Source organism: Micropterus dolomieu, linkage group LG06 (genome assembly GCF_021292245.1).
Source record: "Micropterus dolomieu isolate WLL.071019.BEF.003 ecotype Adirondacks linkage group LG06, ASM2129224v1, whole genome shotgun sequence".
NCBI lineage: Eukaryota > Metazoa > Chordata > Actinopteri > Centrarchiformes > Centrarchidae > Micropterus > Micropterus dolomieu.
In genome coordinates, this window is record NC_060155.1 from 20927812 (window position 1) to 20954916 (window position 27105).

The 27105-nt window shown below is 42.5% G+C and overlaps 1 protein-coding gene across 1 annotated transcript in view; it reads right to left on the reverse strand.

Annotated features, from left to right (window-relative positions):
• ephb3a (eph receptor B3a) overlaps nt 1-24827 on the reverse strand; it is a 30491-nt gene extending 5664 nt beyond the window's left edge. The window contains exons 1-13 of the mRNA XM_046052371.1: nt 24364-24827; nt 18169-18233; nt 15288-15960; nt 13027-13182; nt 10195-10530; nt 9330-9454; nt 7137-7293; nt 6824-6932; nt 6470-6522; nt 4974-5096; nt 4000-4247; nt 673-888; nt 261-410 (exon numbers count right to left, since the gene is read on the reverse strand). Of these exons, the coding sequence (XP_045908327.1) occupies nt 261-410; nt 673-888; nt 4000-4247; nt 4974-5096; nt 6470-6522; nt 6824-6932; nt 7137-7293; nt 9330-9454; nt 10195-10530; nt 13027-13182; nt 15288-15960; nt 18169-18233; nt 24364-24427 (2475 nt within the window). The 5' untranslated portion in view covers nt 24428-24827. The remainder of the gene's footprint in view (nt 1-260; nt 411-672; nt 889-3999; nt 4248-4973; nt 5097-6469; nt 6523-6823; nt 6933-7136; nt 7294-9329; nt 9455-10194; nt 10531-13026; nt 13183-15287; nt 15961-18168; nt 18234-24363) is intronic.
• Nucleotides 24828-27105: the final 2278 nt, after the last annotated feature.

Below are 27105 nucleotides of genomic sequence, written 5' to 3' on the forward strand. Positions count from 1 at the left end.
GGATTTGTGGAGGGTGGGTAGGCTAGGGCTGTAAATAAGGTGGTAAAAACTAGAACATGGGCACACAGCTGCACCGGCATCTGCAATGAGGAGATAAAGGCAGCAGAACAGGCCCAGGTCCAACATGTCACGCCGGAAATCAAAGCCACAACAGCTCAGAGAAACTCTCAGCCGGACCCAAACTTAGACATGAAACTCCCTGCATGTGCATTTGTTCTATGGATATGTGTTCGTAACAGGAGACCGTCAAGCCAACTCACATCCTGGTTGCTCATGTCCCAGTATGGCCGCTCTCCATAGGACACCACCTCCCACATGACAATGCCGTAACTCCACACATCACTGGCAGAAGTGAACTTCCTGAAGGCAATGGCCTCTGGCGCCGTCCACCGGATTGGAATCTTCCCTCCCTGCTCACACAAACACACACACACAAAGAGGGGGATGGGATCAACACCCTGGGAGACACTTCAGTCCTATAACAACACACAGGCAGAAGCTAATGCAAATTTCACAGACGCAAATATTGGCACACATGAACAGTCACACATGCATCCATATGCACATGTGAAACAACTGAAGGGGATAAAATTAGCGAGCTCAATTAAACATGCAGTGTATACAAACACAGTGGAATTAGCGCACACACACACGCACACACACGATACTCACCAGGGAGCTTGTGTAAGTCGGGTCAGCGGAAGTGTCGTCCAGAAAGCGTGACAGGCCAAAGTCAGAGACCTTGCAGACCAAGTTGCTGTTGACCAGGATATTCCGGGCGGCGAGGTCTCGGTGAACATAGTTCATGTCGGACAGGTACTTCATCCCCGCAGCGATGCCACGCAGCATCCCGACCAGCTGTGTCATCGTGAAGCGGCCGTCATTCAGCTACAAAAACACAGCCAGGGATAGAGGGGGAGGCGGTTAATGAACAAGGTGGAAGGTGAAGGAATGAAAAATGAGAATGAGAAAAAAAAGGATTCGTTGAAATGTGGAGAGGCAATAGGGAAGAGTATAGGAGATAAGGAGGAGGAGAAAGCACCAGAGACAGCCAATCAGTCACTGAGGCCACATAAACATGACATCTGTCATAATGCTTCACGGCTGCTCCTGACAGTCAGTGACAGCTGACCTTTTCATGCATGCTGTCCAATTAGCTGATTAATTATACTCTTTACTGTAGTACTAAACCCATTAAGGCTCAATATTGACTCCACACACAAAAGCACAAAAAGGGAGCTGCAAGGTTAAAATCAAAACAGACAACTGCTGGTATTCTTCTCCAACTGACACAAACTAGTTGCATGTACAGGCACTCCACGGCTGTTAACACAAAGCTTTGTTTGCATTTTATTTTTATTTTTTGCTCCTGAATATTAAAGCGAAAATGGGCCCGTCAACTCAATGGCTTGTTGCTCAAAGCTTATTTTCCTCATTTGAAAGTCCCTGATTTACAGAATTTGGCCCTTTTATGTTAACATTTGAGAAGCATGAAACAAATCTGAGATTAGGGCTTTCAGGGTTTAATTTACAATTCTCCACGTTTATGAAGCGTGACACAGTGGGATAAACTCAAAACCATGATAAATCAGCACTCCAACCCGTGAAGGCTCATGAAACCTGATGTGTGTGAATTCAAAACCAATCAATGGAATATCAATACACAATTAACTGGTATAAAATGAGAAAAAAAGAAAGAAGCTGAAACGACGCTGTGAGGTTTTCTTTCATGACCTGAATATTGAATATAAGGAGGGAAAAAAACAATCTTCGACATAATCAATCCCTTCTTTGATTCACAATGGGTAAGCAAATAACACAAGACGTGACATGACAAAACCATAAACATTCTGCTTTGTAGTCTGCACACTCCGATGCAGTCTGACAGCAAAACAAGCCGGGATGGATGGATGTGTAAACACCCATGATTCATAGCAGGCCTTCAAAGCCACGGTGGCGTGTATGTATACGTGTGTGTGTGTGTGTGTTCTTCCTTCATATCTGCGATGTTTCTACATAACGTGTCTCTGTGTCTTCAGGGAGCTGCAGTACGAAGTCTCATGTGTGTGACACACATGAACAGTTTGTGCATGTTGCGTGTGAGTTAACTCTACATTCTCCTTATTAGAGCAGAACTCAGAGTTCCTCTGACTCACAGACAGTGTGACACTGGCGGGAGAGCGGGGGTGAGGACAGCACGGGCTGGCGAGTTTTTTGTGTTATTTGTCGGACAGCTGACCGAGAGGAGTGGGCGAGAAGGAGGGAAGAGGCTCAGGATGGACTCTCAGATGTAGGGCCGTAACTAATGATTGTTTTCATTATCGATTATTCTGTCCATTTCTTTTTTTAATAACAGATTAATGGTCTGGTCTATAAAATGTCAGGAAAATAGTGAAAAGTGTCCATAACATGTCCAAGAGCCTACGGAGATGTTTCCAGCAGACAAATTAATCGGCAATTATCTGATAATTGATTAAGGCACTTTTCAAGAGGAACTGCCAAATATTTGCTGCTTTCAGCTTCTCAGATATGAGCATTTCCTGACTTATATGATAGTAAATATGTCGGTTGGACAAAACAAGCAATTTGAAGATGTCACCTTGGGCTGTTTTTCCCTTCTGACTTGTCCGCATCAACAAAAATGATTAATTATTATTTGAGAACATAATTGGCAGATTCATCGATAATGAAAATTTGTTGCAGCTATTTCAGATTGCTTTCTTTGTCTGGGCAACAATACAAAACCCAAAGACATTCAGTTTGCAATGATTAAAAAAAATAACTGAGAAAAGCAGCAAATTCACACATTTTCTGAAGCTAGTAGTAGCAAAAACAATCTAATCTAATTGACAATAATCAAATCATTGTTGACTTTCACTAAATGACTGGACTTTGTATCAATTGGAAGTACTTTTTGGTACAGATCAAAATGTGTTTGTAGCAAAGACCATTAATAGCAGTTAAGTACCAATATTCAGCATTGAATAGCTTGTCCAGATCATTTACTTCTTTAATCTAATATTCACTTACTTAACTCTCAATTTTGTTCTTGTAAGGCTGCACATTTAACATTTGAGCAGTCATAAATATTATTTATAAGTTTTATATATTTAAGAATTTTTCAGAAAAACATTCCTAATTTATATTCCTAACTATAATAACGTAATATTAACAAATTATTTTATAATTTGCTACGGTATTATAGGTGGATATGCAACCAAGGTCCCCAATTACTGGACCCGAACTGTTGCAGTTATATGGCATTAACTCCACTAAAGCAACAAGATATCAAAACAAGCTGGTCAATGTCAATGCTCATCAGCATCATTGATAGCGCTACCCAACATTTCTTATCATCTATGCAACCATTTGCTGTACATTGCTTGGAGATAAACTGCTTTTAAGACCAGCAGCATTGCACTGATTCACCAGAGGCATTAAGTAGCCTCATCCAGCCTAACAGTTACAGTAAGGAGACTTCTTCAAAGTGCAGCCGTGCGAGAAAACACATTTTACTGAATGTAAATGACATGTAATAGCCCCCACGCAGCTGGAAATGTACTGTGTGACACCTCATTTCTCATCCTGCCTTTGTTCAGCATTTTGTGTAGGTGGTGGTGGTCTGAACGGAAAACTCTGAACGGTAATGTATTCTGTAACCGTACAAAGAGTCTCTAATACACTGAAGCAAACGTATCCAAAGGTCTGCTGTGTGACAGTTTTCCACCAGGAGTTTGAGCATTGGAAAGCCTGTCAGCATCAGTCAGTCACGTCAAGCAGAGACACTATGCCTGTCTCCAGGCGTTATATTGCACATTTAATCTCTATCAGTCAGCAAGCGGGCGCCTCGGGGTGTTTAACAGAGAGTAAAACATTTCGATAACCCAGAGGTGTCGTGAATGAATGTCTGTGTGTGTGTGTTCCTCTCCGTTTTGATATAAACAGAAAGCAATCTTGCCTGTCAGAGGTGTTGCAGCACACACCTCCCGCCAAGCTTACCCTGAGGAAGGAATCGAGCGCTCCGTTCTCCATGAATTCGGTGATGATGAGGACGGGGCAGCTCCGCGTCAGGACGCCCTCAAGCCGGATCACGTTGGGGTGGTCGAACTGGCCCATGATCGAGGCCTCGGCTAGGAAGTCCCGCCTCTGGCGCTCGGTGTAGCCAGCTTTCAGCGTCTTAATCGCCACAACCATCTCCCTGCGACTGGGTTGCTTGAGACGTCCGCGGCACACCTCACCGAATTCACCTGGATTGAGAGGTGACAAGGTGGGGGGAGGAGGGGGTAAGGGGAAGAGGAGGTGAGGGTGATGGGGGAGAGTGGTTGAGTGGGCAGAGGAAAGAAGAGGAGAGGTGGAGGAAAAGAGGAAGTGGGGGAATGTGCAGGGAGAGGGAACGTTACTGGTCGGATTCGGGAGTGAAGGAGCTGATTTGAAAGACTTGGGAAGTCGGCTTCAACTGTGGGAGAGGATCTGAAAAGAGTAGAGGAAAGGACGGGAGGTCAAGGGTCAAAGATGTTGGGGAGAGAGGGAGTGACTGGTATCGATCGAGTGTGCAACCTTGGAGCGGTGAAAGGAGAAAGAGGACGGGCGAGGAACTTGGGGGTTTTGCATTTGGTTTCTGAGTAAAAGTGTTTACAAGGGAGAGAGAAAGCGAGAGGAAGAAAGAAAGAGAGAAAAGACAGGGAGGGAGGAACGTTGAACGAGCAGGAGCAGACTGTCATTTGAGGTGAAGTTAGGATACATCATGCCGCTGGAGAGAAGAAAAAAAAAACAGACTAGAGGGAGAAGAGCTACAGAGAAGATTTTCACTTTCATCCGCAGCTCTCATGCACACTCTGAATCCTAACCCTTTTCTCTCAGAGAGGACTCTCCTACAGACCTCGGGGCTTGATGGCACACTCCTGTTACAATAAATGATTAATAAACCTGAATTATTATCTGTCCTCTTGGACAAAAACAACGGCGTAGTTTACCTGCGCCGATGACCTCTTCTATTTTCACGCAGGAGATGTCTATCTCTTTGGCAAACTCGTGGACAGCATCGTTGGGGTCCTCGTAGGTGAAAGGGTCGATGTACACTTTGACCCCTGGAGAAACTGAGAGGGAGAAGTCACAGAAAAGTCAGCATTTAGTCATACCCCCTGGGTAATATAGCTGAAATCAATTTCATTGATGTATGAAAATAAAAAATTTGTTTAATCACTTTCCTGCTGATATTTACATACGAAGATCGATACCTCTCTTATGTCTTTATGAAGCTACAGCCAGGAAGTTGTTAGCTTTGCTTAGCATAATCATAGCATAGCCTGGAAGCTTAAGGAAACAGCTAGCAAAAAGCTCACTAATTTACTTGTTTTATCTCATTTGTTTATTCTGAACGAAAGTATAAATAGCAATGCGTGTTTTTATTGTTTTTATGGGCGGTTACAAGCTGCACTATTTCATGATCACAATGATTTAAACCAGGTGTTTTCAAATTCTGAGACTTTCTGCCTCCCCTTTGACAAAGCTTGGAAAAGCTTAATTCCTGGATGGCTATGGGATCACGATTATGTTATTTGGTTCCATATACATTCAATAATTGAGCCAAGACAGCCTAGTATTGCTGTTTGACATAACTAAACAATTATGTATTTATAATTTATGTAAATTAAGTTTTGGAATTTAATAACTTTGCAAAAACTACTTTATCTCTGAACTCTCTTTAACCAGGTCAATAATATAAATATTAATATTTTTTCACTACCATTCACTGGGCCTCTCCTGAAACAGTTTGGTGCCCTCCAGAAAACCTCTGAATTAAACAAAGAAGACATAACTTGATGCAGATGCTAAGCTAAGCTAAGCTAACCGTCTCGTGGATTTAGCTTCACATTTAATGGACAGATACGAGAGTGGTATCGATCTTCTCACAGCAAGAAAGCAAAAAAGCATATTTCCCAAAACATTTTTTTGATTGTAACAGAATTTGGAATACCTAAACACATTATTATATTATATACAATTTATCACATCAGCCGTATCTGATTCCACATAAAGTTGATGAACAATAAATTGTGATTGATTGCTCAGGTCTACAGTACATTGTCTATTTTTGATGGGGTGGTGATGGCGCAATGGATAAGACTATGCCTTTGGTGTAAGAGACCCAGGTTCAATCCCCAACTGTGACCCATTGCCTGTGAGCAAGACATTTATCCCCTAGTTCATCCAGACATATATAGCTTTTTCACTTTGTATAAATGAAATGTAGCTTTGTATGTAATGTAAATGTACATTGCTCATTGATAAACTGAAAAAATGGACCATAAAAGTTAAATATAAAGTGAAGTAACTCAGGCAGACAACATGGTCCTCTGGGCAGGGAAATGGTTCTGTGCCTCACTCAGGTGATTGGATAATTGATTGAATCAGATGGTTAACTGTACTGGCATGACCAAATGACCACAAGCTGAACACATAAACTTACTGTATTGCTGCAGTTTCTCAGTGTACTCCAGCTCTGAGCCGCTGCGCTGCTTCCTGTAAACAAGCAGCACATAAACAAAGTCACATTCACATAATCATTCTTGACCCTTTCCAGGTACAGCGAATGAAACTAATATCTAACTCGAGTATCAGATGAAACCACAGACTGCCAAGCAAGAAACGAGAAAAGAGCAGCTTTATTTTCTTCCAGTGCTCCTTTTCTGAAGCTTAAGAGTAAGTAGCCTATCCACCATTTGAAAGCATTTTAAAATTTAATGAGCCTCTTTGTTCCATGTATAACTAACAAAATGAAACATGCAGTTCAGGCTGTCAGTAATAAAAATCAAGCACTTACTTAAGGCAGACAACAGCGATAACCACCAAGGCAACAATGACCACCAGACCTGCAGAGGCCGAGCCGATGATGAGAGGCAGCTGGTCCTGCACCGACTTCTGAGGGTCACCTGGACCACACAACACACACAGACGCAAACAAATAAATAACAGCAGACAAACTACAGTACTTAAGAGATTAAAGGGTGACCTGTACTGCAAGTGTGATGGCTACTAATTAAGGCGGCAATAACAACTTCTAAGCTTGAACCCTCATTAAGAAAACTGTAGCAGCAAATCATCAAAAACAGAAGCAGGAGAGAGGTTTTCCTTACTGTGAAGGCTGGTGCTGAAGTCCATGGGGTTGCTGTAGCGTCCGTATCCAGCAACAGTGCGAGCTCTGACCTGCACCACGTAGGGCGTGGCGGCTCTCAGCCCTTCCACCTTGGCTGAGCTGTGCTGGGACGTGACGGTGTGGGACATCGCCTGGCCCTGAAGTGCAACAAAGGACCATTAAAGCAGCAGTAACAATTTTTTCCTGTTGGTGAGGATTCAATCTTTTGGTCCTCAGCATTAAAAAGCAATACTATGTAACCTTTTAAAGACAAACTAACACAATGGTCATCTAATGAATTAAAAGTTGAATAAATTCAATACAATTGACATTTTAAAGGGTTTGCTGCAAAGGTTTGTCTTAGTCTAGTATGATCCCTAACTTATGGCTAAATTTAGCTAGTGAAGTGAAAGAGTAAATTTGCTGATTTGCTTTATGACTGTTTCTTCTTGCTACTGTTACATTTCATTTTATCACTTATGGCTACAGTGGTTACAGTTTTAAAACTGTCAAAGTTTAAAGCAAGAATATAAGTTTGCTTAAAAACCTTCCTTAAACAAATGAATGAAGTTGAATTCATGAACACTAAAACACACCTTTTACTTATTTATATAGACATTATATCCAACATTACGTCTTCTTCTCATGAGTGGCTTATGGTGGCTAATGTTAGCCAACTTAAGTTGGCGAATCACAAGTTTTTGATTTGCTAATCATATTTCTCATGGTAGATGTAGGAAGTTTGACACAAAGACGGACTTGCTTTATTTCTCAATGACTAGATTTGAAGTTTTCAGAGGTAAAGCAGAAGTAGACAACTTTTCAACTGCTTAGTGTTCCTGGGATATTGAAAAAATGAAGGCTAGGTAGTTAATGCTGGCAGCCAGAAACAAACATCTATGATCCATTGTCCTTTTGATAAAATAAATGAAGGACACATTTGTTCCCTAAAATTGGTATCATATTGGCGTAAAAAATATACATATTGGAAATCTGTTTGGATTCCATTATATTGTATCATTTCTAATTTTCATTTCTGGAAGAAACCATTGATCTAATGTGACTGAACTGGTAAACATCTGAACAATTCTTCTAAATATGGCAAATGTCTGAGCACATCTCTGGTGCTACTGTTGCACTACATTTTAGGATTTACCCTGATCCTGTAATTGTTAATTTTAGCAGAAGTGCTCACTGTTTAGCAAGTTATAAAGTCTAAGTTTAAGACTGTGTTCAGGCTTACATTAGCACTGCAAGAAAAAATGCAGCCCCCTCTAGAAATGACAATTATTAATTACTTTTCTAATTCAAATTCAGTTCAAAGATTTATAGTGACTGACTAATTTGTTAATTTAACAAGCTTTGAACAAAGATGTAACATAACATATATCACAGTTAAACTGAGTGGTTCTTTCAGTCAGCAAAGACTGTAGCTCTAATCCAACAAGGTGCTATTTGGTCAGCAGTCAGTTCAACTTAGGGATTTTGTGTTAAAGATTTGTTTGTGCGTGTATTGAACATCTGAACTTGAATTGTCCAGGGAAAAGTAGAAGCAAAGCACTGACCTGGCTAATAAAATATACCTAAATGCACCTTACTGGTAAATTACTTTGTGTTCTTAAGCAGGGAAATTTCTACCATTTATCTCACAATTGTCAAGATGGAGGTTTAAAAGATGGGGAGATGATGTTGAAGTTAACATGATGTTGCTGTAAGAGCCTTCCACCATCGTCCAAATAGTATTAGAAATGCTCTACAGCGTTTCTTTGTCTGTTCCTTCAGAAAAAAGGACATTTTACTAAAACTGGCTTTACTAGAACCACTGCAGACCCTTGCATTCTTTTAAAGCAGTGTTGTTTTCAGTCTGAACACCAGATAAGGGTCTAGGTTCTAAAATGGCCATATTATAGCTGCAGGGCTTTACGGGGGAATTTGATCAATACCAATGACACAGCATTTAATCACCAGGTGCTGAGTCTAACTGGCCCATAATCTCCAACAATAGACATTTCTAGACTCTAACAATCCCCGCTGACACACACACACACACACACACACACACACACACATTACATTTCAATGTTTTCAGCATCCATAAAAATACATGTACCAGGCTGGAAAAGTACATTTTCAGAGGTAATAAGGCCTGCAATGTGACCTACATTAAGCCAATGGCTAAAAAGTTAGTGCTTACCCTCTCATGGTATTTAATCTCGTAGTCGAGGATGACCCCATTGGGTTTCTCAGGGGGCAGCCACGACAGGCTGAGAGTGTCTGAGGTGGAGCGCATCAGATGGACAGTGGGGACTGCTGAAGGTGCTGCGGTTGGACATCAGAGGGGACACGGTTTACATGACACTTTAAGGTCTAAGGTAAAGTTATTTCATTTGGGAGTTGGGCGATCATCACTTTAAGATCCGAGCTTCCAAGATTTTCTCACAGTAAGATAATTATTATTCAAAATACTTCAACCTGAACGGTTTAAGAAAAAACAGCACCTGTTTCACCTTCACTGTTCTGCAGTTTATTGATTTGTGAGGCCTGAAAGTGACTCAATTGACAGTCATTGTCTTGGGTCCATAAACTGCAGTAAGGTGGATTAAGTGCAGGTTAACTGGGAGAGTAATTACAGTCTGTGAAAGGTGCTAAGCAGTTTGGTTGATGATGACGCTGCAAATATTAAGTGGGGATGTTGAAAGGTGACATTGTAAGTGATGTAACGTCAGACGCCTGGTTGACAGCGTGCTGAATGCTGACAGTGGAGATATAAAGTACACTTAACATTTTATCTCCCTCAGAAAAGCAGCGCTCTAGCTGAGTGTTTAAAGCTGCAATCATTCACCATTGTTGAACACTGAGCTTGTTCACCAATGTTTACTTGTTGGTGTTAATACTCCTCCAGATACCACATGCTCATTAAGATACTCACTGACAGTGACTGAACGTGGGATCCACTGAACGGTCTGTTTCAACGTGATGTTAAGTAGTATTGATCGGAGCTGGGCTATGAATTAACTTGGTTTGTGGACACATCCATTGTCATTGACGGATCTACTAACCGGCTTGGTTGGTGGTGATGTTGACTGTGGAGTAGCTGGGTGAGGCAGGGTTCTTCCCAGAAACCCCGTTGACAGCCTGCACCTCGAAGCTGTAGCGGGTGTGAGCCTGCAGATTCCTCACCACTACCTTCCTCTGCCTCAGCCCCAGCCTGCGAGGAGCAATGTCCACGTTGTCGTCACAGCGTGTGCAGGGGCTCCGGTCTCGCAGGCATTTCTTACACACCACGTTATAGACGAGGTCGCTCCTCCCGCCCGTGTCCTCGGGCTCGTCCCACTCCAAGGACAGCGAGGTCTCGTTCACGCTGGATATAACGTTGCGAGGCGCTGAGGGGATCGCTGCACAAACACACACACACGTAGGTGTTTAAGAAGGTGGGCAGACAGGAATACACACAACTGAGGCTTTAGTCATGTTCCCTATACAGTGCTTACATTATCCTCCCTCAGTGGTGAAAGAAGAAATGTTTTAATCTATCGCTGTAAGAAGGCAACAAAAGAGAGTATTTCATGTAAAGAAATAGGCAAAGAGTGCGATCCTATTCTTTTGATAAAACCCTTTTGCAGAAATAAATGTGTTAGACTGCTTTACATACCCCAAACAAATCCTTAGGATGGAGCAAAGGGCATGGAAACATATAAAAACATAACAACAGGAGGGAAATCGTTCCTGCAGCGAATAAATAAATCAACATAGGCCTATTCAGAAACAGGAGGATAAATACAACTTGTCACGCACAAGCAGAAAACCACTATTCATGACTAAGTAATATTCCTTCATGGAAAACACAATCCTATACAGCTCTACACTGTAATCAACGTCCATTCCTATGCAAAACCCCTCTTGGTGCATGTGGAACCTGGCTAATCCACTCTTGATAGAAATTCATGTTCTTGTATCAGTATAACCCAAGGCCGCCACGTTTCAATAAGCAGTGCTCCATTTTGAGTTAAGACTGTTTGAAACCTGGATAAAGTATGATAACCGCAAACGGAAGGAACCAAGATTGGTTCAGCGAACTTGCTTTTCATCCTTTTGCAGAGAAAGAAGAGCAGGGCTCTCCTTCTAAGCTTCCCGCAGCAGAAAGTCTAACCTGTCTCAAAGCAGAGAGAGAGCGAGGAGAAGGGAAGGCTCTCAGGCCATCAGCTCTCATCGGCCAAAACTGCCTGTCCTCTGAGTTCAGCTTGCCCTGAGCTGCGTTTCACTCGCCCCGTCCTTTCTAATTAGGCGGACACAGTTCAGAGTGGAGGCTCTTCTAATTGGACACCCGTCTAAAACACACGCTGAGCCCAAGCTGCCGGCCATTGACTGGCTGAGCCTCTCTTGTGCAACACACCACTTCCAACACAAAGCACAGGCTGCCTGGCACAAGCTCTGACAGACCGCAGGGACAGAACTGTGTGTTTGTGTGCGTTTGCGTGTTTAGTCGGAGGTGGTGCTTGTGTCCCTGCCCGCCTGTCTGTGTGCGCTGGTCAATGTCCACAGTGTTCCTGTGACAAGGATCTGGGGAAGACAGTTGCGGGCAGTGTGTGTCATTTAACACAGCGAAAGGCCCCTGGGGGGTGACTTTACACGGTCAAGGCAGCACATGTCACTCTCCATCAGCACGACTGCTAGGACTTCTCTTAGAGGTCTGTCCATGGAGAACAAGCATGGATGATGCGGTCAGCACCAGACCAGACTAGGTAGGAGAAAAATACTGACATGCAGCCGCAGATTTGTAATTTTAAAAGTCAAACTGAATTTTTTCAGTTCTCCGCAGATTTTCCTTTACATTTTTTAAAACAAGGATAAAACCATTGTTGAAGCTTCTGACCTTGTACAGCCCACACAGCTTACTGTCCACTTAACACACAAGTTTAAGTGGGAGCTAGAAAGCTAGGCTAACTAGCTTCCACTCGGAAAGTGGGAGCTCAAATCATGAGTGCTATTTTTAGCGCCAGCCCACACCCATTAGAGTTTGCTCTAATCCAATGACAGTAGCAACATCATGAGTTGTGACCAAACATTCGTGGCCCCTGGAGCTGCTGTCACCAGCGGAAAAATAAACAAAATTTAAACCTGCAATATTTATTTATTTTTTGGCCACTTGGGGGCAGTGGGAACTAGTAGTGGATACAACACTGGGATATCATCACATTTTAATTTCATGAGGTGAACTTGTTTGCAAACAGCTGCTTATTTACACATCCAGCAGTCATGGAGCAACACTGTCACTCATTTGGAGTCGTCTTTCTGGCCACCTGGTGAATGTAAGTCAATATTCACTCTCTTTGAGCTCTGTTGTTGGCGTCTACCAGCTCCTGAGGGAAATATCTTGCTGCTAAATGCTTCACTGTTTTCACCAGCTAGTTACTGAGCTGCTGAGAAGGTTGTGTACAGTGCGTTTCCAGAGTTTTTTATTAAATCTGAAAACAGCTGCCCACTACGGCTGAAAGTGACACTGTGAGAGCAGTCAGAGTGAAGTTGGGGCCGGGCAGATAAACAATGAGTTGAAACTCACTATAGCTCACTATAAGCCATAAGCCCTAAAAGGTGAGCCGCAGATTCTGGTGATAATTCTTTGTAGTTCATCACTGTGAGCAAGCCCTTTCACTTCGACATTTGATTTGTTACTATAAAAAAATAAATGATAGCCGCTTTAAATTTCTTCTTTTCATTAATTACAATTTCTGCCAAATTAGTGGTACACAAATCAAAACAAACCAATACCAAGGATATGTTTATTTCAGTTGCAACCTGGCACTGATATTTTACCATATGTTACTTCTACTCTTCTGACTTTTCTAAAGAGACTCAGCATTTTTTTGTCTGTGCAGTGGAGGATAACTTACTGGTGCAGTCAGAGTCAGGGGGGTCGCTGTCAGCCCGGTAGAAACCATTCTGGCAGGGACAGATATTGGCTCCTCGTGCGCTGGTGCGACTGTTGGGCGGGCAGGGAGAACAGGATCCCTCCCCAAATTTGGATTTGAAGGTCCCCCGGATGCAAGCTGCATTAGCGGCGCAGGAGAGAAAATAAAAGTACAGAACAAGAAAAAACAAAAACGCGCTGTGCTGTCACTTCATCTACCAGGCAAGCGGCTGTCACATCTGTCACAGAACAAAGATTGTACCTGTGAAGAACCTGAAACGTTCAATATATGAAGAAAATGCTGATATGTATGTGAGAAATGGTGAACACTTAAGCATTAGGTCTTATCTATATATTTGAATCTTCTCTTTCATTTTCACTCTCTCTACTCTCTACTAGGTGACATTAATCTCCCCAAAAAGAGAGTCGGGATGACAGCTACGTTTCACGTTGAAGAGGAGGAAAAAGGAGGATAAAGATGAATATAGACTACTGACAGGAGATTGCTGTTGTCAGACAAACAGGGATGGAGAATGCTTCTGAGAAAAGGGATACACCCAATCCTAAACCCATCAATCAGTGTCTGTTTGGTCCTTAGCTCTCCAAACCACCTCACTGAATACAAACAAGGCCTACACATGCATGCAGAACAGCTCCATAACAAGCCAATAAATCAATTCAAATGAAGGGACATCAGAAGTAGACGTAAATTAGCAGTGGAGAGTTATTAGAAAAATATACAAAGTATGGTAATCTTAGACCATGTGTCCAAGCGATTAATTTGAATTCCAAAGTGTCACTCTGAAGGTTGGCTGATACCGAGTCTTAAGGATAAACCAGCATAAGCCCAGACTAAAGAAGGATTCAGATAAAGGGGATTAGCAGCAAAAGGTCTGGATATATCAGCCTCCAGAGCCCCACGTTTTACTGTTTGCCACATTCCTAACTGGTGGTGTAAAAGTGGGGTCTCTGGCAAACATCTGTCCTGTCAGTGTGAGGGCTCATAAAACCCAGCCAGTGAGAGAGAGAGAGAGAGAGAGAGAGAGAGAGAGATTAACTAGTTAGGCTAAGTGGTCTTTCAGTTTGAACTCAAGTTCCTCCCTAATTCCCAACAATGGCACTTTCAGGAAAATCAGCGCAGCTAATGGCCCCTGCGTTGTGGCTCTAAAAGTGTGCAATAAAAAGCAGCAAAAGAAGATAAGATGAAAATGTACTTTTTTTCTTTCTCTCTCTCATAATTCACAGAGACCTTTAGGCTCTACACTCTCTGATCTGATTTATTTTTCTTCTATTACACAGTGCATCATCATTTTCTTTTGTTTGTTGTTTTCCCTGCTTCTTTTCAAGAGGGTGCTGAATCACTCCACTGTCTTGCTTCAATCCATAAACCTCTTCGGAGGGCACCGTGTATCTCTTCTTTTTGATACACTAATTTTTCCCTTTTCCCCCTTTGCTGTCCCCCCTCTCCTCTTCTTTCCACCTCTCCTTTGCCTTCTCTCCATCTCACGCTGCGTTTGGCTGCCAGCGAGCGGCGAGACTGAGGTAAGAAATGAAATGTCTGAGTGATTAATGTTAGCGTGGCAGTGTTGGCTCACGTTGGTCTGAATGGTGTTAATGAGTGTGGCCGGCTGTAGATTAAGTAACGGGAGGCCGAGGAGGAAATTACACTTCCTCATCGCAACCGCTTGCCGAAGCCCTGGAGAGCTTTTTATCAGGCATTGGCGGCAAGCTTTTAACCTTGAGCCGCCAAATGGCAACGAATGAGCTCCCCAGTGCATGTTAGACACAATTTCTCACGCCCAGGTGAGAGGAGGCTTCGCTTGTCTGTCCTTGACTTCCTGCAGCCTCCCTCCCTTTTCATTCTTCTCCTTTTGGCTGCTGTTCTTGCCCATCTTGGGCAATTCACACCTTTTAACTCACACTATCTCCCCCTTTTCTGTTAATATCTCTCGTCTCAGGACTTTCAATGCCTTTCTCTTCTATTATCTGCATTTTCCTCTCTGGCTTTCTATTTCGTGCCTTCCCACTATCTTTCTCTCCCTCCCGTCCTGCTCTCACAATATTTGTATGCTGCTCCTCTCTGCAACACCTCATTAATTCATACTCTCCTCCACCCTCCTTCACCCCCTTTCAGGAGCCACACAATAAATGCAGCAAAGAGGGCACAGACTGAGGTGACTTGCACTGAGCTTATAAAGGAGGTTTGGTTAAACAAAAGTCCAAATCTCTGTTAAATACACATACCCTGGCACTGAGTGCCGTCTGCAGAAGGTTCAAAGCCAGCGACGCAGGTGCACGAGCCCACAGGAACCATCCACTCGCCGTCCCCGTTGCAGTACAGCTTCAGAGGGACGGACACCTCCATAGCGTTGGTCACACAGGCCCCTGGTGCGATCACTAAGGAGGTGGCTTCTGCCCCTGTAGCAGTCTCAGGGAAAACGGCAAAATTTGCAATAGTGGTGGAGCACTTCTTGAAGAACACCCTGACTGAGATGAGAGACATACAGGCGCCCAGGTCCTGGAACGCCAGGTAGAAGCCTGCTCTGGAGAGGGGTCCAAAGCTGCGCACTTTTGTGTTGATCCTGCCCGCCTCAAGCAGAGAGAAACTCTCATCTGGAGCGATAGTATCCACCTTCACATATGGGTTCTCCCTCCACAGAGGGCTGGTGTCTGTCGCTGTGTCCCCCTCTGACTCGTAGTAAAACAGATTAAAGGTCTCCTTGCAGGAGCCGGGGATGTTGGGGATGCTGGCACAGTCACGCACAGAGAACTTGAGCTCAACGTAGACACGCAGCACGCCCTTGCGGGGGATAAAGTCCGTCCTGAGCCAGTTGTTCTGGTTGGGCTGTCGAACATTACACACCTGGTAGGTTCTGATTGGGCTCATGGAGTCGTCGTAGCCGCTAACTTCCTCCCACTGTGGAAACAACAAAGAGACACTGTGACAAAGGAAGAGATGACAGCAGGGAATCTGGATGAAACAACATACTGTGAGCACTATGTATGACTGATGAAGACGTGGAGAAGAGTGGAATAGGTTTGAAATTAAATGGGACTAAATTGAATTAACCTCTAATGCTTTCTCTTAATACAACAACAGTTCTTTTTCTCATTCAGCAACAACTTAGCAACAGTGGAACCTCATTTATCCAATATGTTGTTAATTAATATTGAGTAATGTTAAATGCAGTGTATCCTAATGCAAACCATTCTAGCATAGAGGGCATTCAAAACAGCAACTGACATCTGAACAGAAGACAAAAATGCAACACATGCACGCTAACGCACACATTCCCACAGCGTGCTGTGTACGTGTGGCCTGTGAGGAATCATTTGCAGCTAAAATGCTTCTAATTGCATGAATCATTCAGAAAATTCCAATCACTACGGACTATTAATAGAATACATTTCCCCATTAAAACACATTTCACGCATTATGCCTATTTGCCTAACAGTTCTGATGCTGATTATGGGTTGGCGGTTTGGAAAAAGAGGGATGTTTTACAGCTAAGATCATCGCAAATGTGTTAGTTAGATCTTATCAGAATCTACCTACAGTGGATTTTAAACAAGCAGCAGACACTTATAGGAAGCAATGTTCATATCTATAACTGCTGCAGTGCAATTGAAATAGCCTCAAGAGGAGATTTGCTTTCTATAACATACATTTTTCTTGAGAGATGGGGGCATAAAACTGTACATTGTAAATGAAAACTTTCCACTGATATCTATAATGCAAACAGTGAGTTATTTATTAAAATGGCCATCTAAATGCAACGCTGTCAGTGTGATTGCACTGTGGCAGCACTCCGGAGCACTTCAGGTTATGCAGAATATGTTACAATATTTTTTTTCTTCCCCCCGTGCCTACACATATAGGCTGAGAGCAGATATTTGCTTTTGTGGTTAATATACCAGGTGGACTGATGTCTTTTTTCATCATGTAACTTTGAAAGTAATCATTTAAGCACTAATAGGACTTGAGAAAATGTAGAGAAAATCAGAAAAATCAGTATGTCAATGTATAGCGTAAATGATGTTAATACTGGTCTTTGAATAATACTAATTGTAACTAACATTACAGGCTATGATAAATGGACGCAGTGGTCAATAAATTTTGTCCATTAGGAAACAACCTTGCGAGGAGTCAATATTTTTAGATATTTTCCTAATTCCCCCTTGGACAGAATGCTTCGTTTCCATAACAAATGAGCTTCCCAGAAATTGATTATTTCAACTGGATGAAAATAATGCATAACTCATCTCATGTCTCTGAGCTCCTGTGCAATTTATTCCCAAACGATAAGCCCAAGAGTCAGCATTAGATCGTCATAAATCACCAGCAACACGTTGATGCACTACCTGACAAATATGATAATTGCCGGCCCCCGAACGTATGGGGTTGTCAGGTGTGAGGAGAGGGGCTGCTTCGCCAGTCGTGACATATGACTTCATGGATACTAGGACATTCCCTTGTAGGGAAAGGAAGGAGGACGGCTGCCGAAGATCGTTTCCATGGAAACTCACCATTTTCCATTGACTGACTTTGCGCTCACGTAGCGAAGACAAATTACACTGGCCAGGAGTGGGGGAGGTCTGTCAGGCTGTTAGCCCTGGGGTCAAATTCATGTTGTTTTATTTTCTCACAATTCCTATAGGGGGTATCAACTGAAAACCTTAATTTCTGCCTGTAATGTGCTCTTGGGTATATATTATAAAAGACACAGACACATGCTTTCAATTATCAGGCTCTCTATCCTGTGGAGACCTGCAAGGTAGAGCCTACCTAATAGTCCTTACACACTGTGGGGATTTGGTTTGTGTACTGTATCTGCGTGTTTGCTCATTTGTTTATTTAAAGGGCTATATTTGTTGGTCAAGCTTTCAACATTTTCAAAATACTGAAAGCCTTAATTTCTTCCACACAATGTCAATCAGTGTGTTTCTCATTTGCCTTTTAGTATCCAAGAAAGCAAACATACAGTGCAAAAACAAAGATATAAAACAGTAGGAGGTGTGCTTTTCAAGGCAGAGTGGGCTCTATTAACAAGCAAATGGAACAAATGTTGTTAAGAAAAAAGGGGAACACAAAACAAACTACACACATGCACACACATTAACTCACCCCACTCTCTGGGAACGTGGTCCAGGCCAGCTCTGTGGTTGCCCACCGACTGTCCATAAGGGTTTCTGCAACAAACAAACAAACAAAAAAAACCCCAAAGAGCAGGAGGAGGGTTAACAAACCTGAATTAAGTGGTGTGTGGAGGAAAAACCAAATTGTTGCACAGCACACACACACACAGACACACACAGACGTTCCCTCTGCTTGACAAAGGATGCAGGTAAAACTTCCTCTCCCTGTCTTTCATGACTTGCACCCACATGCACTCAATTTTTGAAAGCACTGACAATAACAGCATATCTGTGATGCAGCCTAATTAAGGCTTTCTCTCTCTCTGTGTTTGGCACACGCAAATGCACTCCTTTCAATATTCATTTGTGAAACTAAGAACGAAGCATCCTCCAAGATGCCTTCAGTGGGAAATATTCCATTAACTAGCACCGGTTGAGGGAGGTCATATAGGCACAGGGAAATTTAATGTATCACATTTGAGGGGATTATTTCGGCCAGAACACTCAACGGTGTAAGTGTGTCGCCTCTCGACTAAGATTTGTCAAATCTGAGTTAACAGGTGATCGGAGCAGTTTTTTTCTTCACCTTGCATGTTTATGACTTTGCAAGGAGGTGAGAGCTGGGAAGACAATCAGAGGAGAGGCAGAGGGTAAACAGCAGGATCAATGAGCATTGTTGTCTGGCTGTCAATCACTTGTCACCTGAGAGGTGGTCCAGCGAGTTCATCGCACCTCAGAAGAAGCAACCCCTCTCTGGGTTAATATGCAGCTGTGGCCGCGCTGACTCCCACTGTTCTGTTGTCGTTAACACATAACTATTGAAACAATTACACTTTCTTCATGGAGACTCAATGACACGGTGCCTGCTGTGCACCATTTGCTCACAAGTCGTTGATAAGGAGGGAGTGAGAGGGTAAACAAATAACATGTCCTGTGTAGAACAACAGCAGCACTCTTTGCGAGGAACACTGCTTTGTTCTGGTACCATAATGTTGGTGGTATAATAGTAATAATCGTGTATATGTGTTGGTTTATGTTTTGCTGTTTCGAAGACAGAAGATGGTGCAGTTACAGTACAGTCCTTGGCTTTTGTGTGTCAATAATAGAAGTTTGATTGAGTGAATAGATCTCTGGTCCATCTGTAGCTGCTGAGCTAGAGATATGGGCAGTGTTTACAGTCTGTGCGGCGTGTTCATTAGAGAAACCACAATGGCTTTTCTTCTTTTCAGAGGATGAGAGATAATGAATAGTGATTGCTACATCCAACAGGATAGATTACTATCTGTGGTGTTCAACTGTGTGCCATGGAGAGTCAAGAGAGTGTTTTCATTGTAACCGAAAAGACTGCAAAAAGATCATGCTAGAACTGAATACAGTTTTCTCTCATTTTAGTGCTTCATGTGGTCACGTTTACGCTGCAGTTAAAACAAAAAGCAAGTAGTGAGACGTCCTAGCTCTTTGTTTCTATGCAAATTAGGTTGGCTGTGTGTTAATAGAAACTAGCTGACAAGAGTTGACAACTGGTATTTGATGTGCAGTGATAAACTACATTTGAAATGTTCCCGCAGAATTTTTTTCCCCTTCAAAGTAACTTCACGTTTGACAGATCACAGCCCACCTTGGTCAGAAGCTGAGAAAGAAATGAGTAATACTTTATAATAAGGGTACAAAGGAGGAAAGCCAGCTCGGTGGTGGGGATGGAACTGGACAGTGTTCAGAGAGTGACTGAGAAGAGGATGGGAGGGAAGCTGAAAACCATCATGGACAACCACTCTCATCCTCTCTATGCTGAGCTGAGGCAGCTCAGGAGCACCTTCAGCCACAGACTCATCCAGCCACGAGCCTCAAAGCGCTTTGGAGGCTCATTTGTGCCGTCAGCCATTAGGCTCCACAAAACCACAGCACCCAACTGACGTATTTTCCTGATTATATGTCCGACATTTATCTGGTTGTAAATGGTTGTAAATAATTATTATTGATTGTATAGTGTAAATAGTATGTTAATACGCAGAGTGTTAATTGTATATCGATCACTTATAGTGTGCTTTAAGTATATATATATTTATACATCTACGTTGAATGTTCTACAATACTGCATCTATTCTTTTATATTCCTTTGTGCTGCTATGTCGACCAAAATTTTAATAAAAGAAAGATTAATAAAGTTATATCTTGTCTTATCTTACAAAAGGTTTAACATTTTGGGAAATACGCTTATTCGCTTTCTTGCCGTTAGATGAGATGATTGCTACCACTCGCATGTCTGTAGGGTAAATAATGGAGCTAGCACTTGACTGGAGGCAGTGGGAAACAGCTTGCCTGGCTAGCTAATAAAATCAACGAATGGCCATTTATGGGGCGGGAGGGTTACGTCAAACTACAGGTGGTTTTTGTTACTTTTGGACCAAGCAAGACTAACTTGCCATCATGCTAAGCTAAGTTAGCTGACTGCTAACTCTAGCTTAATATTTAGCTGACAGAAATGCAAGTGGCATCAATCTTCTCATCTGACTTTTGACAAGAAAGCGAACATTCCCAAAAGCTGGTTTCATTATGATTTAAGAATTGATCAAGCCGCTATGAGTTAATGTGATTAGTTAATGCTTAATGGATCATCAGTTACCATCGGGTCATGCGGCAACATATAGATGTTTGCATATTGATGTAAACATCTTTACATTTCTCTGAGAACAGGGACAGTTCTGTTTTTAAGCTGATGAAATGTGTGGCTCTGAAAAGCCCTCTTTTTGGATTCCAGTTCATTTGGTGGAATATAAATTAGTGTATGATGTACATTTGAATTAACAATCATTAAGTGATGATCCATTAAGCACTAACTAATCAACATGAACTCAGAGTCACTTGCTAATTTCTTAATGGTGAGCAACAGGAATCATGCATTAGTTAATCATGTGACTTGTGGCCTTAACCAGAATTCTTTTATGTGCAGAGACTGTAACAGTGTTTTAAGAAATGTATTCCTAAATTTAAAAAGAAATAAGTGCTTGCCCTCATCTTTGTTGACAAAGACAATCACATTTACCTCTGCATATTATTTATTAAGATATATTTATGCACACAGCAAATGTACATTTATTGACTTTAAATACAAAAGCAAGTCCTGCTACTCATTTATAAAAGCACTCTCGCTCTTCTGTACTTGTGTGTGTAAGGACATGAGTGACAGCAGCTAATAACTTCAGTTGTGAGCCCAGATATATACAATTGTGAACAAGGTTGTTTTACTGATTAGCATGAGTGGAGGCAGAGAGGAGGAACTAATCAGTGAAATCAGCGGCTGTTGTCTCTGCTTGGCTACACTCAGTCCCGTGTGGCACACAGCTGAGTGAATACCCCTGGACTACATGCTGCTGATCCAGCCTGTCCCTTGGGTGGCTGATCCGGTGCGTCACCCCTTCCCTCTTCTCTCTCAGTGCCCAGAGGCAACAGAGACAGAATTGCTCAGCCTCAGCTAACCACAGGCCTCACCTCACACAATGTGCATGAAGGGGCAGCAGGTTGCCCATCCTACATCTATAAAAAAAGCCTAGTTCATGCCCCCGTGTGAGCCGGATTTCCCCTTACTCAAGCATTCTCAAGCAAAATACTGAATCCCTGGCAGCTCTACAGGTTCTATTTTGTATCTGACCCTGAACTTTGACCTCACTGTGGAACAGCAGAAGACAGAATTTCTCTACAGAGATTTTAAAGAATCATGGAAACTTTACAAAAACTATCATTAGCTATCGTTAGGGCATGATCCCAAAGCTTAATGTCTGAGTCCAAGCTCCATGTGTTGCTCTAAAACACTAAAAATTTCTGTATGAAAAAGGTTATTGGTCGCCAACAACTCTCAAAGTGTGTTATCGTTAACTCAGTAAATCCTAGAAAACATTTAAGATTGAAAAAGATCCCATTTGTTCCACAGCTCTCCGCCTCCCTGGCAAATTTACAATGCCTCTGAGATCGCCTCGCTGCTATAACTCAAATCCAGAAATCTCCCCCTTCTCCCATAAAACTACAGCAGCGTTGGAGTCATTCTGCCCCTGGGGTAAGAAAACAATGCTGCAGTGGGAACTTTAGAGCATCACCACCCGTGGCATTTACCATTTTTTTCTGATCCAAAATGCCACACAACTGTGCATTCTCACTGCACTTTGGGAGCTCACACATGCTAATGTTTTATTCACTTTGTGAGAGCGGGTGCATCATGAAAGGGAGGCCTCGCCTTGTATCACACTGACACTCGCTGCCAACAAGCAAACATATGAAATATTAAGAGCCAAACAACATCATCAGTGATCGGAGGATGATCAAATGTGTGGCTACAAAAATTGGGAGCTCTAGCTCAAAAAATTGTAATCATTCTAAGCAAAGTTTCATTTGTATTGGAGGACCTGTTTCTCTGTATGTAATCGCAGTGAGGTGATGCTCGGTTTGACGCTTGATGAGCAGTTTATGATCAAGTCAAGCTGACCTAATTCAACCTCTCTTCAGGGCTGCTTGCATCTGCTTTTACAGGTCAACAAATAAGTACTATTGTTGAAATTCTGATGTATAGAAAGCAGGAAAATGTGACTGAAGCTCATCTGAAAACACGAAGCTAATTGATTCTTCTACACTCGCACACATCTATATGCTGTAGATGATTTTACAAAATGCTTTCTGAGTGGTCATCCATCTAGTTTATGAGCTTTTTAAATAAGAGTACAGTAAAAGGCTGACTGTAAATGAGAGTAATACAACATAAAAATGTCATAGTTGCTGAGGCCTTTACTGCAGTCTGTTGGTGCGAAATGGAGATAAGTCATCACTGGAGCTTTTTGTAAATAAGCACACGCTCCAAGTTGCAGTCCAGCTTGCATCATCCATGCGCAAACACTTGCCAAACTGAAAAAACCCCACAAATTCCAGATTCAAGCCATGTGTTGAAATCTAGCGAGTGAGCAGCTAAATAACTGACATGCAACTTGCTGGAGGGGGAAAAAAGGCCTCTCTTTCCCCCCTCATTTAAACCCATCCGATGATCTGCCGTTCGTGTTTATCCTCAGAGGACAAACACTAGTTAACCCCTGAGCTTTGAGTAACAGTTAGTGGTCCAGTTGGGGAAAACAGGGCTGATCACCACGGTGCGAGAGCCCATTGGGACTTGGAGGGCTGCTGCCGCTGCATTGATTTACTTGCTGACACGAGAATTGATGAGGGATCAGGCTGGCCACAGTCCAGGGGAGGCAGCTTGGACGGGGAGGGAAAGAAGGAGGCAGAGCAGAGAAATGTAGCTACAGCTCAGGAAGGAGTAGCTGGGTGGGTGGCAGGGTGGGCTTTCTCCCTGGAGCAACACTCCCTCAGTGATGGAGAGAGCTTCAGGGGCTGCCGCATACTTGTTAAGCCATTGACCTTTAATTCACACTTGTCATCTAATGTGTTTCACACGTGTGTGTCCCCGTGGCGCTTCAGGGGCCGGGATTGATCTGCTCTAGTCTGTGTTTAAGCATCACCACTGATTGGCTGAACCCAACAGCAGGTTTAAAACACTTGCAGTTCATCATGTGAGGAACTGTGTTTCTATTTTACAGAGACAGTGCAGAGGGACGCCCCTCTACTGTAGCCTGTGGGGAGAAAAGGTGGGGCAGGTGGGCATCCTCACTCAGCTTGTGGGTGTGACAACAACAGGGACAATAGCAACAGGGCAGTCCCTGAGCCGCAATGGCAACGCTGGGATGTCATCACACACACACACACACACACACACACACACACACACACCACACACAGAGGGAACGGGGCGTGCTGATACATGGATTACAATCAGAGAGCAAATTGATACTCAGCGAAATTGCCTATTTAACAGAGCGGGACTGCATTATATTAACAGCTTTAATTAACAAAAACATGAACGGAGTCTTGCTTACAGATGTAATTCCATCCATAGAAGCAGCATACATTACTGATCTGGTATTTAAACTAACGGGATGGACTGACCCCAATATGATTCAAATTGTCAGGGGGACAAAACATACACTGTGCACTTGTCTTACTATATAAGGGTTTCCTTGTGTTAATGATAGCCTAATTTTAGCTTGGTGACAATAAGGCGCTTTACTGCCAGATCATCATGCATCCAAACAGCCTATTGTGCATTCACGGGACACAAAAGTAGTCATAAAAATATAAAACGACATACCTTCTACAGACAGCACCACGGGCACAATGAGGCTGCACGCCCACAGCAAGTAATCCATTGTCATAAAACAGGCTGTTGCAACATGAATAAAGGTGTGTAGACTGGACCCCTCGGATGGATGGAGACTCAAACACTAGAGCACCGCAGCAGAGCGTTTTGTTCCTCTCCCAATTCTCATGCCTTCAGCTGTGATGAGGGCTCCCACCGCCCCATTCTACCAAAAATCCTCGGAAATGACCGAGTGCTTCTTTATTTTGCGTTCAGTCAGGTCCCGTTATTCCTTGTGTTGTGAATGCGAGCGCTACACTGCGCCCTCTCTCAGTCTCCTTCTCTTTATCTGACTTTACCGACACCGAACCTCTGTCCAGGGGCGCATCTCTCGGCTGCTGCCCTCCCCGAGCAGAGGATGGAACCCCGGGTATGAAGTGGCTCCGCCCGCAGAGGAATGCGCGTAGTCCACTTTGGCCAACTCCGCTGAGCTGTTGCGCCTCTGCGAGAGATGTGCGTCGGAATGGCAACACTGGGACAGAGGCACAAGAGGGGGCTTGGGGCTCAGGCAGCATCAACGCAGACACAATGAATGTCTAGCTTCCGGTCAAGATTTCCAAAATAATAGTAGGCTACACGTTATTTATTAGGCTGCTTAATTTATGGGAGAACCCACATTAGGCTACTATCTTATATTATTATTAGCCTGTTAATTTTGTTGTTGTTGTTGTTGTTTGTAATCTATTTTTATTATAATTCGGTAGCCTACATGCAAGAGGGAAAACATTGAATAAAAATCTTATGTTGGTATGGTTGGTGTATACTACTTCTTAAATTTGTATTCTAGTGTGTAGTGTCTAAGCCTATAATATATTTTTATTAGTCAACATATCTATTGGTCTGTGTTCTTGTACATCTGCTTCTGCTGTGATAAATTAATTCCCTTGCTTTCAGTTTTTTTTCAATTGCTAACATGCATTGGTTAAAATTGAAGTCACAGTGTCAAAACTCTTCACACAGTCAGCGGACAGAAGTGTATGCGGCCCATACTGTGAATAATTTTTCATTGCTTTCACACAAAATGTCATGAATTTCTCAGTAATCAGGCTGAAATATACAGAAAATCTTGGCAGAATATTTATTCAAATGTTATGCTTACATCTATGTGTGTAGTGTTTTGAAAAAAAGTCTTGTTTAGAACTGCAATTTGAGTGTAAAGCAGAAAATGTGCTTGCATTATAGCAGAATTGGTTCAGGGGGTTCTTACATGAATTACAGATTGTGGTCATTGTGTCTCAAGTACCCGCGTGACAGTTTAAAGTTTAAAGCTAACATGCATTGGTCAAAATTGAAGTCACAGTGTTAAAACTCTTCACACAGTCAGTGAACAGAAGTGTATGGGGCCCGAACTGTGAAGGATTTTTCATTGCTTTCACACAAAATGCATTCAATGACCACTTTCTTTCATATCCATTAACTCTTTTCTCATTGCTACACCACCAACAACAAAACACGATACATTTGCAGCACATTTTTCAAATGCTGACACACTGTGTCCAAAACTGTTGCATTGCATTTCTCAGTAATCAGGCTGAAATATATAGAAGATCTTACACATTTTATGGTTTTCGCCTATGTGCGTGGAGAACTCTATGCAGTGTTTTGAAAAAAGTGTGGTTTAGAACTGCAGAATGAGTGTAAAGCAGGAAATGTGCTTGTAATACAGTAGTAGACTTGGTTCAGGGAGTTGTTACATGAATTATAGATTTTGGGCACTGTGTCCAAGTATCTGTGTTACTGTGGAAACAACTGAAAAAAACTGTATTACAGCACTGACATTTTAGGAATTAGTTTTTGGTTTCAACTTTTTATTTTTCACAGCTAAATTACTGTATGCAATGATATAGAAAAGGATCCAATCTAGGATATTGAAGGAAATGTCTGCATTTCTGATTGATTTTTGTTACATATTCATTACAGTATTACAGTCAACAAAGTAAATCTATATTATTCCTATTCTAAAATAAAATACTGATTTAACTGAAAATTCAAACGATAAAAATGCACCCTGTTTAAATAGGCCTAAATGTGTGGGTTCTTTTGACTATAATCTATTTTGTCATTCATGTAAAAATTTGTAAAGAAACCCCCACATTTATACATCATGTTATTGTACAATACCATCTACATTAGTTTAGTCATATATGTAGTCATTCATAAACTTATAAACTGGGTATACTGAATTATCACATTGTTCATATTGTGTCTTTTCTAAGCCTCAAAGGCTACATCAATGCCTATTAATAAGCAATTCAAAGGTGAGTCACATGGGTAGACTATAGAATATAGCTGTTATGCTGTCTGTGGACAGAAGATGACCTCATCCTGTCATGACAGCTGTTTTTCATCACCTGTCAAATTAACCTGTTCTGACATCACCGACTGGGGCGACGAGCTCAATCTAGTGCCAATTTAAAGCTGCATTTTACGCTTTTATTCTGAAGTCAAAAGTGCGACACTTCCTGGTTTCTTCTGAAAATGTCGGGATCGCTTGACACAGCCGGCGGGAGGCGCGGAGGATGAGAGGGTGAGGAGGAGGAGGAGGAGGAGGAGGCTGGTTGTTTGGCCAGCAGGCTGAGGCGGCCGCAAACCCGCAGTGTTTGTCCGTCCTGGCAGCAGGTAACACCGGCCTGGACGCTCCGCTGGCTGCCGCTAAATACCGATCAATTCTGGCATTAAATGGACTGTGGTCGC